A 12584-nucleotide genomic window follows, 5' to 3' on the forward strand; every position below is an offset into this window, starting at 1 on the left:
ATTTTATGAAAGAGCAGAGTACATAACTTATCCGTTGAGTGTCGCTTAGAACTTTTCAGGGATTGAATTTCAGAATTTTTTCCACTTGCTAAATTTAACAAGTAGAGAAAATTTACACTTGCTAAATTTATGTTTTTGGGGTTATTTCTGGACTTCACATATTTTACATATAGAATTCCATTAGCAAATTTTAGCAAGTGGAAATAATTTTTATCAGCCAAATTGAATTTCAACTTGCATTTAGCAAGTATTTCCACTTAAATTTAATCACTGAACTTTTTGACAAGGTTATTCAACCAACATTACTTTACGGATGTGAAGTTTGGGGACTGGGGAATAACTATTATAGAACGGGTGCATTTAAAATTCTGCAAGATACTTATTAAAGCTAAAAAATATACCCCAAATTCTATGATATACGGTGAATTGGGTAGATATCCTTTGGATATATGTAGTAAACTTAGAATGATTAATATTGGGCAAAAATATTAACAGGAAACCAAGAAAAACTACCAGCAGTTCTGTATAAACTTGCATTTAGAGAACATGGAAATGATGTTATGTGGTATAAACATAGAAAATTTTTTTAAATGATTATGGTATGTCTTATATTTGGAATACGCAAAATATTGACAAAGTATTTTGGTTGTATGCAAATGTGAAACAATCACTAACTGACCAATTTAGGCAACTTTGGATATCAGATATACAAAATTCCCCGAAATCACTTAACTATAGAAATTTCAAGAATGAATTCAAATAGAAAACTATTTCAAACTTTTAGACAACAAAAATATCCATACTTTATGCAAATTCCAAACTCTGAATCAAACTTCCAATTGAATCAGGAAGGTGGCAAAATACAGAACGAGAAGGCAGGAAATGTCCTCTCAGTAATATTAATGAAATAGGTGATGAGTACCACTATATTTTTACATGTTCCTTATTGATAACGATAGGAAAAAGCTTATTAAGAATACTCTACCAAATATCCTTAAATTTCATGATCTTATGAATAGTATGAATCGTACAGTTTAATTTGTGTCAATTCATACGAATCATCAACAAACAGTTTAATCTTTATATGTATTTTTAACTGGACCTCCATGTGTTACTTTAATCTTGTTAATATTTATGTAGTTATTTATTTGGTGAATGTTCTCTGTACCATTGTATTTTGGTTTTTGAGAAATAAATATATATATACATCTATGTAGAAATCTGATAATTACAATTTATAGTCCCACCAGTTTCAAAGTAAGTTTTAAATGTCATTGTTACATTTGATCACCATAATGTCATGAAATGTCTAGTCAGGAAGAGGACATCTTTCTGGCATAAACACCTTTCCTGCAATAGAAAAAAGTCTTCCAACAGAAGCAGAAGACACTGGGATACACAAGTAACTAATTGCTAATTTTGAATGGGTTGGGAGTCTCTGCTCATTCACTTTCCAGTACATCAAAGGATCATTGGCAATGGCATGATATTCCTCAGAGGTATATTTGTCAACTTTATTTACAATGATTGTATGTAATTTATTGTTTGTTTGTTTGTTTGTTGGGGTTTAACGTCCGAGCAGCAATATTTCAGCTATATGCAAATGATGAACATGAAATGGATGATGAAATGAAAAAAAGGATGGGACACAAGGACAATAGAGTCGATAAATTTAGATTGCCACTAGAAAAAGGGGGATGGGTAAGATCGGGCAATTTAGCCTCCTGTGGCGGAGCGCAAAGGTTCCTACTCCTATCGAATACCACAGCAGGGTTCTTTAACGTGTGAGGAACGTGACATCTTTCCCAACACAGTGGACCACTATGGTTTGCGGTCAGGTTTTCCGTATTATAGCCTGACAACCCCAGCACAAAACATGCCAGGGGTACCCCATTCCACCACCTGGGGCACACATCCCAGTTGCTCTGTGCGCAGAGCGCCTAGCCCCCGGCTAGGTTTCTGAGCACTATTTAGTCGCCTTTTACGACAAGCTTAGCGCTGCTGCAGGCCTATTCTTTTGACACCTGGACCTGCATGGGTCGTATGTTATTTAAAAGTAATATTACATGCACAAACATTGAAAATAATGCATTACTTTCAGTTACATGTAATTTAAAAAAAAAAAAAGAATGCTGAATTACACATTACATTGAATTACTTCAAAAATTGTAATTAATTACAGCTAATTACAGTTACATTTTTAATTACCCCATGTCTGATTGGTGACATTTAATTTGAATTTATTTGCTTTGCAAATTCACAATTTTCTGGATTTTTTTACATGCATGTATCACCTCCTGACCTGTATGGTTTTTTTTTAATAAAGACTGGTTATTAATAGTCTCCCATCAAATACATTTTCAGGGGAGATCTCATACAGAATCTGTTTTACAGATGAAATTGTTTTTTCTGGCCTATCAAAATTGACAATGGTTTAAGATAACAAAACACTTGCCAACTGTATATTCTAACTGATCATGATTTTGATATTTTACTCAGAATATTTGTAATTCTGTATGCCGATGATACTGTAACATTAGCCGAAACTCCTGATGGGATGCAGAATGCATTTAATATTTTTCAACAATACTGTAATTATTGGAAATTAAAGGTTAATGTAGAGAAGACAAAAATTATGATATTTTGTAAACTGAAATGTCATATTAATTTTCAATTCAGACTACAAGACAAAAATATAGGAATTATAAATACCTTTTCCTACCTAGGATTATCTTTCAAGCACAATGGCAATTTTTCAAACGCCAAACAAAAGCTTCTTAACCAAGCTCAAAGAGCTTTATTTAGCATTTATAAAAATATTAGAAATCAGAACATTCCTGTTGATCTTCAACTGAAATGTTTAATGCTATGATTGAACCTATTTTACTCTATGGTTCTGAAATTTGGGGATATGAAAATTTACCAATTATAGAAAGAATACACCTTGGTTTTTGTAAAAGAATTTCAAAGGTTCAAAGCGCAACCCCTAATTTTATGGTTTATGGAGAATTGGGGCGTTTCCCATTAGAAGTTAGAGTTAAAAGAAGAATGTTGTCATTTTGGTATAGACTTATCATTAACAAAGATAAGTTGTTTATTGTATTCTTTATTGTATAAACTAAAGTGTGTTGGAGCTGAGAGCTTTAAATAGACGAATCATATTGAATGTATATTTAATGAAACCGGCTTGAGATATGTGTTCTTAAATCAAGATAGTCTGTTTTACTTCAGGCGTGTAGCTGCCGTTAGGCAAAAAGGCTTTTGCCTGCACTTGATTTTGCCAATTTTTTTTTTTTTTTTGAGATAAAATACATCCAGGAGAGGCATAAATGATGCTCTAAAACACTATCTCCGTGGAGCTTCAGGGGTGGGGGGGCTTTGCCCCAGACCCCCTGCCGTAATTTTGCCTACTCTTCAGTTTGGCCTCAGCTATGCGCCTGGACTTCATTTACATAACTAAAATTATACAAGATCAATTTATACAAAAGTGGATTAGTGACATAAATAATTCTACAAGAGGACAAATTTATAGTTATTTGAATTAGAATTTCATCTGAAAAATATCTTATAAGACTTCAGGAAACCGGTAGACTTTGGATAACTAAATTATGTAAATCAAATCCACATCTCCCAATAGAAACTTGAAGGTGATTTAATGTGCCAAGACAAAAAAGATTGTGTACTTAATGTAAGAATGGAATAGGAGATGAATATCATATTTTATTTTTATCCAATAATAGTGTAATAACAGAATTCAGGAGCAAACTTATTCCCAATTATTATTTACAGTATCCAAGAATGGATAGATTTACAAAATTACTTACCTACTGTCATATTGACTGTCGTATTGATGTTTACAAAAAAAGTAGGTTTTTTTTATAAGAAAAATCAGTCAATTATTTTAGTATGCGCATTGATTGTCTGTTCTTTCTGCCATGTATGATTTGTATATATGTTACACATGTTGTGTCTGAGCATTATCAATAAAGTTTACCAAGTTTACGAAAGTTACAATATTTCAGATAGCACAGTACCAGAAATTAAAGCACTGCAAAGCCTTGCATTGTAATTCTAGCCCTTCGCAATTTCAAATTCACTGGGAGAACACTGGCAGAGTTATAATTTGTGTATATATTGATAATGTCAGAGGGAAAAAAGTGCTTTTAGAGAAGAGAATACGGTGCCCTGCAGATATTTTCAGTATATTAAAACTCAAGGAAAATCTAAATCTAATTTTCATGTACCTTTTTTCTAGTGGAAATTACCAAGGAGATGCAATTGAAATTTTTTTTTCTAAGAACAGGAATTATGATGTAATGTATCTAGGTACTTGGTTACTACCCCATAGAATTCATTTAAACAGCATACAATGTATGTCCACAAAACTTGAAATTAAAGAATGCATTGAAAATATTTTTATATTTAAGAAAAGTAAGGTTTTTGATATTGCTGTCAATTTTTTTATAGTTTAATACAGTTACATTGTACATGTATGTTCAGTTAACCTGATACCTTGTAACCCTGTAGTTACTGTTAAGGACTAACTAAACATACAATTGTTGTAGAAAAATATATCTACTCCATTTGCAAGACCAACGCTTTTTTTCAATACAAGGAGAATAGTACATTTATGTATTTTTGAATATAAAATTGCTAGAAACATTGTTAAACTGTTTCTGACCTTTTGCATACATGTGGTTATTGACTGTATTTTACCAATATACATGTATATGTGTAGTTCTTAGTTTTTCTGTGCTTGCTAAAGTCATTTCATAGTATAGTATGTACTTTAAAGCAATGAACTTTATTTCGTGTGCCCCATATTACATGTAAGTTCATGTTTCTTGCACTTGCAGAATAAAAAAAGAAGTGGACAGACATGATGTATTGATTTTTTTGTGAAATGGAAAACTTTGTTCTATATGAGGAGCTAGGAAGGGGAGAGCACTCTATAATCTACAAAGGTCGCCGTAAAGGAACCATCAATTTTGTTGCTATACATTGCATTGAGAAATGTAAACGCCCAGAAGTAACAAACACTGTAAGTATTAGTTTATATTTTTCTGTTACACATATAATGGTGTAGTACTGTTCTCGTTGCCATTTTGTGTAAACACTTGTTTTCATCTATTGTTCTGTGAATCTGTTTTAAAATTTAACACATAGTTCTGAACAATTTAAGGAAGGTTGTGTGGAATTCATATTAGTGGTTTTAGACCCAACCGTTTATGAAATAGGGGCAATAAAGGTTAAAAAAATACATATTTTATGTAACTTTGTATAAATTGGTTTTAATAATAGTACATGATTTGTATGAAGGTTGAATGCATGCAAAGAAAAGTCATCCAAACTAACTCTGAGGAAGGTTTTTTTTCAGTCCCCAACCGGACTAGATTTGCACTCCGCCTGTCTGTCAGTCCAGAAAAAATAGAAGACTTCCGCAAATTTACAAAAATTTAAGTTTTCCAAACTTTTTTCTAAATGCTTGCAGATATTGAGCTGATTTTTTGGTATGTGAGTCTACCCTTATGAGGTAAAGATCAAGTTTAGGTTTCATTCTGCTCCGCTGATTTTTGTTTGAGTTGTGGCTCTTAAACTTTGAAAAATTTACTGAAATTTAAGTTTTCCACACTCTTTTCTAAACACTTGCAGATATTGAGCTGTTTTTTTTTTGGTATGTGAGTCTACCCTGATGAGTTACAGATCAGGTTTAGGCTTTATTCCACTTTGCTGATTTTTGTCCCAAGTTGTGGCCCTTGAATTTACCAAAATTTAAGTTTTCCGCACATTTTTCTAAACACTTGCAGATATTGAGTTGATTTTTGGTACAAATGTATGTGATTCTATCTTGATGAGTTACAGTTCAAGTTAACATTTCGTTCCGCTTTGCTAATTTTTTTCAATGTCAAGGTCATTTCTACTTGATGATCCAAGGTAGTATTTGGGTCAGTGATATGAACAGCCAGTAGGGGACTATGTATTGTTTTGCAATACTCTCAGAATGCTCGTTATATAGTATAATCTCAGTTATAGCCAAAAGCTATTAGAACTGTTCATTGAATTGGGATGAAATTTTATAGAAAGATTGGGCATTATATTTAGATGTGCATCAATGAAGTAATTGTCAAATATCTGCCAAAGAAGAAAAAGAGTTTTCATGTTAATATCTCACAAGGACAACTGCTCCTAATAAACTGATTTGATTTTGATGACTGCAAGGGGTTATTAAGGGCTTTATGTGATTTAAGTCCTATCGATCAATGTTTTCTTCCTGTAAGATTGCACACAATACACTTCTTGTATTAGGATACAAAATTTGTTTGATATTTTAGGTGCGAATGACCCATGACATTAGTCATGGTAATGTAGTCAAGTTTTATGAGTGGTATGAAACCAGCAATCATCTGTGGTTGGTAGTAGAGCTATGTACAGGAGGCAGTCTTGAAATATTAATACAACAGGATAAATACCTGCCAGAGAGTTCTGTCAGATCATTTGGTATAGATCTGGTCACTGGTTTACACTATATCCATTCTTTAGGAATACTGTTCTGTGATCTCAGACCATCCAAGGTAAGTTGCTTCAGTTTAGATACAATGTGATCTTGCCTTTTTGTTAGATGGAAGTCTTACTGACCGTTTGAAAACCTTTAACTATTTATTTTTTTAATTTATTTGGTTGTTGATTGTATCTAATTTGCTCAATAATTGTGGTTTGTTAGTTTGTTTTTTAAGGTTCAATTCTTTAAAGAAAAAAATTGTAGATGAAACAATATGGTTATATGTGTTGTTTTTTGCTGCAGATTTTATTAGATGGGTCAGGAATTCTTAAGTATTCGGACTTTGGTTTATCTAAAGTTGAAGGTGAAAACTTGGAAGAATTGTTTGAAAAGTTTGCTGAGGCAGGAGGTGGAGAGGAAGATAGTATTACTCCTAGGAAGTATAAAACTCAAGGTAAGTCTCGTATATAGTATGACTGATCCTCGAAAATATATTACTAAGTTCAATAGTGGTGTAGAAGCTACATGAAAAATGCATTTTTGCTGAGGATTTATTATTGAATAAAATTACAATGTTAAAATTTAACAAAATTAAAAATGTTGAAGATCGTTGATTGTTTTCCATTTTTGATTTGGATTGTTTTTGTTTTCATTTTGAAAAGATTTACTATGATGGAATATATAACAATATTGATTTTTTTATTATTAATTTGATTTTTATAATAGGTTCGGCAACTTACATGGCCCCTGAGGTTTTACAGGGTAATGATTGTACTATATCCAGTGATCTTTGGTCTCTTGGAGTAGTGTTTTATGAATGTTTTACAGGTAAAAATTTACAGAAAAGTATTTGAAACTTCAGAAAATAATGATATTAAGAGTCTTACACTGCTGAAAGTACAAGACATCTCAGACACTCAAGGGTAAGATTTCAAGTTCTCTAATGAGCCATTGCTGAAGTAGAGAACATTATAAAATTTTATTTTAGGGTGTCTGAGATTTCCTGGTCAACCATTTTCTTGTAGTTTTAGATTTTTTTTGTTCTCACTTGTGAAATTGATTTCATGATTAGCATGCAAATTCAGAATCCATTGCTTGCCAAAATTTCTTTGTATTTACATTGTATTATTTAGTCAGAAACTTTCTCATTACAGTTCTGCATGTTTTATTTCAACATTGGGTGAGATGTTAGTTCTGTATTGATTTGATAGTAGATAAGAGAAAGAAATGTTATAAAATCAACTCTTTTCTGGCCTATTAGAGAAATCTCGATTGCAAGGTATTTGATATGTGTAATGAACCTGTGGAGAAAATACTTTTGTGTTTTTTAAGGACACCCTCCTTTCTTGGCTGAATCATTCCAACAACTGAAGGAGAAAATAATCAGTAAAGACATGCCTGTTCCTAAAGTTAAAGGTAAGATGTAACAGATTTCAATGCTTAGGACGGAAAACTTATTATGAAACATAACTATATAAGTAAAATCATAACAGATCGGCCTTTCACTTGTGTAAGTTACTTTCCTGATCATTTAATTGACCAAGGCATTCGTCATTGGTTTGTTATTGCATAATTCTGATTGCACAATGCGCTAAGTAGAATGGGATAATATTTACTGGCTTTGGATTTAAAAAAAAAAAATCTGTTAATGCATGAGAAATCAGGGGTTATCTGGGTAATTTGGGAAAAAGTACCCTGTCACAATTTTGGGAATTTTTTATTGGTCTACCTGTGATTTTCTGGAAAATTGTATATACACGACAAAATAAGTAAAGGCTTGACATTTTGTTTTAATTTGCTTTTATATTTATAATTCTCTTCTGCTTTCTGTCCCCGACTTTGTCGACTAACTGTTCTGATGTTAAATTTAATAGCTCTTATTGGCCCTCAAGGTGTATTCTCATGAGAGATTTCAGAGTAACTTGGCCAAGTTTAGCCCTTAATTGTGTACAGATTGTGATAAATGAGCTGAAGCTCATTTCACAGCTGCTGTTGACTATTGGTGCTCATCCTACAAAATGAGTGATTAATCAACATCGTTTTTTATACCAGTGTCATTTTGTTTTAATGAAGTGATCACTAGATTTTGATTTCCACTTTTACTACCTGTTATCCTTTATAGGAGCACCACTGGTCCAACAGTCATTTTTTAACGAAAATATATGAGTATTTCTGACAGCAAGTTAATGGAAGACATCTGTTTCCCTCCCCTGTATTTGTATTCCCCGATATTACCACAGAGTGACGATCATCTTACAGGACAATAAAACAAATTTTACATACTTTTTTTCAATATTCTTAGTATTTTTGTTAATTAGGATTTTTTTGTACAGTTATGAATTTTTAAGCATGATTGGGAAATTGAATAGGATATTTGACATTGGTATTGGGTCTGAATACTGAACCCCACTAAATGCTAGATAAATTCGTGGAAATGCTTTGTATGATATCATTGTTGTATCACCACATTTTCTTGTAGTACAAATTTTTAGGAGTTTTATCAAAAGTCACTTCCTTTAGTCAAGGATATTAATAGTGGGTTCCATTAACTTCGACATTGTAATGATACTATTCACACAACCCTTATTAGTTTCTTTTGATGCCTTTGTAAGAAATCTTTCTTGTTTTTAAGTAAATATAAATGTGTTTTAATTATTTTGTCACACTTTCTGGAAATATGTTTTGATTTTTTTTTTTAAGGAACCAGGTTTTCAGCTAAACCTTCGCCAGACTTTTTGAACTTACTGGAGAGCTTAATGCAAAAAGATCCTGATAAGAGGTAAAAATATATTTTGTAGTCAAGCTCAACTATATTATGCTGCTACTGCTAGTATATACTTAAACTGGAATGAATATAATCAAAATAAAAAATACATGAATAGTCTAATTAAAGTTTGTACATGGAAATTTTACCTCTTCATACACAAAACGAATAACTCCATAATCCAAATGCAAGAAAAAAATCATTCCCCTTATAGGCCTTACATGTTAGTTGTAATTTAGGATTTTAGAAAATTTATGCCTGATTGGTTTTGTGTATTTTGTGTATAAAAATATTTTTAGACAAGTATTGGTGTATGCAATCTTTTTATTAGTGCTAAATTGGGTTCTTACTTATGGCACTAGAACAGATTTTTATATCATGCTTTCAAGGAAAAAATGCAAAGTACCAGTATTTGTACACCATATTATTACTTTGCTTATCTTGGCTGTGTTTGGAAAATATAAATTATTGATTTTTGTGGAAGAATTTCTCATCATATCTTGAACTGTTATTATAACTTACTATACTTGGTATTATAGATTAGGATGGCCAGGGTTAGTAACACATCCATTTTGGCAGGATAAGTTATGTCACCTGGCCAAGGATCTTGTTCTATCTCAAGATGTACAGGGTAGTACCATGACTACTGTCAGAAGTAGTGTATTTGTTGAAGGTACAGGGTCTGTACTTGGAAAGATCAAAACAGTTGACCCAGGGAAAAGTACTGATAGACCTGTATCTAATCTTGATCTGTTGGATGTCACTAGACCTGGTAGGTTTTTCACTTAGATAATCTTTACATTAAATTGTGCTCAAATGTACTAGATTAAGTGATTAAAAAAGAGTTTTCACTGCATAAATAAGTAGATGTCTTCACTATAAAAATACTTCAAATACATGTTTACTTGTATATACTATAAAGGAAAGATTTGTTCCAATATTGTTTTGACAATACCTTTTGTATATTTTTCTGAGTTTAAGGCATACCTAGAACTTCTTGAAATTGAATGAAATCACTGTGTAAAGTTAGAAAGTACACGCGTTCTCTTACCCAAGGCTTCTTGCCATGTTATAAATTGCAGGTTCAACCATGGGAGACTATATGAGACCAAAGACTGCCCCTGGATCAGAAGGTGGTGCCACATTATTTACTCTCAGGTTAGGAAGTAGCTCTTAGAATGAATATTTTGAAACTATCATTTTGTCACATACCATCTCCTGTATAATTACCATTTATGTGGCTCCGTGCAGGTCCGGGTGTCAAAAGAATAGGCCTGCAGCAGTGCTAAGCTTGTCGTAAAAGGCAACTAAATAGTGCTCAGAACCTTAGCCGGGGGCTAGGATGCTCTGCCCACAGAGCAACTGTGGTGGAATGGGGTACCCCTGGTGTGTTACATGCTGGGGTTGTCAAGCTATAATACGGAAAACCTGACCGCAAACCATAGTGGTCCGCCGTGTTGGGAAAGATGCCACGTTCTTCGCACGTATAAAAACCCTACTGTGGTATTCTCCCTGAGTAGGAGCCATAGGGCTCCGCCACAGGAGGCTAAATTGCCCAACCCTACCCACATCTCCCTATTTCCAGTGGCAATCAAAATTTGTCGACCCCATTATCCTTGTGTCCCATCCCTTTTTTCATTTCATCATCATTTCATGTTCATTCTATCATCCATTTCATGTTCATCGTCTGAATATAGCTTAAATATTGCTGCTCGGACGTTAAACCCCAACAAACAAACAAACAAAATCATTTATGTGTAAGCAGCATTTACAACAATTTATAAGAGTAAAACATTAAGAATATGATTAACCATCAGAATTTTCAGGTTTTCACATTTTATGTAGTGTCAAGAATTTATCATTTGTATTTATGCTTATTTTATTTACCAGCGCTAGACCACATACAGCTGCACCTCCAGATGAGAGAGTAGGATCCCCCCATAAACCTACTCAATCTCCCCTCTCTACTAGAGAGCCTATAGGGGCTACTCCTGACCAAAGTGAGACTACTGACAGTAGGAATGAGATTATAGATCTAATTTATCATCCTAGTGACTTCCAAATTACACAGATTGTTGATAATTCTAAGGTGTGTATGAGGATCATTTTAAGGGAGAACTATTGATATATTAAATTTTACAGTAAAACTTTATTACAATGAACTCGCATACATTTATGCTTATAGTGAATTTTCTACAAAAATCCCTGTCCAAAGTCCATGTAATTAATTGAATATAAGTTCATTTATCTTTAAAAAAATTTACAAAAAGGTTTTTAACTACAAAAGAAATTGAAACAAGGGATTATATCCTAAATCAATTTGGAGTAAGGAGCCAAATAGGGCCTAAACTAGCATTTCTTAGCTATATAACTCCAGTGAATGCATATGGATATCTATGATAATGTTTCGCAATTTTCTATTTCACAAAGATTAAAACTGGAATTGATTTTTGGGTGAAGACTTCAACCATTTTTTAATGAGGGGCAAAAGAGCAACCAGTAACTAGCATTTTCTTGATGTCAAAGCTATAGCTTTACTATAAATAAATGGATCCCTTTGAAATTATAATTCAAGGTACCATACCACTAAAGGTAGGCTGGGATTGATTAAGGAGGTTGTGGCTTGAACTTATTAGGAATGTGTTGCCGAAAAAAGCTGCCAAAATATTTTTTCTGATGTCTGGATGATAACTATAGTAATAGGTAATGGATCTGTTTGAAATCATACCATTTTGAAAGTTACAATTGGTTTTGGAGGTTGTGACTGGGACCATTTTGGAATTAGGGGCCAAGAAAGGGAACACTTTGATGATTTCTTAATTATAAAGGACCTTCACATATCAATGATTACATGTACTTTATTACAGATACAGAAACCATCTTCTGCCAAATTTGACTCTAAGATACTTCCTGTTCCACCTTACACAGGTATATATATTGTTACTAATTTTCAAGTTAATTGTATAAAATATTTCACTTTTATTTGAATAAAACTACATGTATGTAAAACCCCAACAATAATTTGTATTTTGTAATTTTATGTTTTATCCACTTGCCAAGAAAGTTTCAAAGGGATATAGTTATACCACTATCAGTCTGTAATACCAATTTATACTGGAGTTTTATTATTTTCATGGTTTTCATTGGCTGTGTGTAACCACAAGTCAAGAACTGAATAAACCATTATTTCAATCTTGGAATTGTACATGATGTGTCATTGAGGAAGAAGCCATATAATTCTGAATTGTTTGATTATATTACAAATCAATTGTTTATTAATGCTTACTAGCCTAGTGCTACCTTAATTATGTAATGTCAGTG

The 12584-nt window shown here is 32.6% G+C and overlaps 1 protein-coding gene across 1 annotated transcript in view; it reads left to right on the forward strand.

The window, feature by feature from the left end:
* LOC148624158 (inactive serine/threonine-protein kinase ULK4-like) overlaps positions 1 to 12584 on the forward strand; it is a 38309-nt gene that overhangs the window by 6221 nt on the left and 19504 nt on the right. Inside the window, exons 2-11 of the mRNA XM_088566706.1 lie at positions 4857 to 5041; positions 6333 to 6572; positions 6803 to 6953; positions 7226 to 7327; positions 7832 to 7915; positions 9200 to 9278; positions 9803 to 10035; positions 10346 to 10421; positions 11154 to 11352; positions 12131 to 12191. Coding sequence (XP_088422832.1) covers positions 4904 to 5041; positions 6333 to 6572; positions 6803 to 6953; positions 7226 to 7327; positions 7832 to 7915; positions 9200 to 9278; positions 9803 to 10035; positions 10346 to 10421; positions 11154 to 11352; positions 12131 to 12191 — 1363 coding nt within the window. The 5' untranslated portion in view covers positions 4857 to 4903. The remainder of the gene's footprint in view (positions 1 to 4856; positions 5042 to 6332; positions 6573 to 6802; positions 6954 to 7225; positions 7328 to 7831; positions 7916 to 9199; positions 9279 to 9802; positions 10036 to 10345; positions 10422 to 11153; positions 11353 to 12130; positions 12192 to 12584) is intronic.

The sequence above is a fragment of the Perna viridis genome, chromosome 2, assembly GCF_037379345.1.
Source record: "Perna viridis isolate PV_CMFRI_1.1 ecotype Kerala chromosome 2, ASM3737934v1, whole genome shotgun sequence".
NCBI classification, from domain to species: Eukaryota; Metazoa; Mollusca; class Bivalvia; order Mytilida; family Mytilidae; genus Perna; species Perna viridis.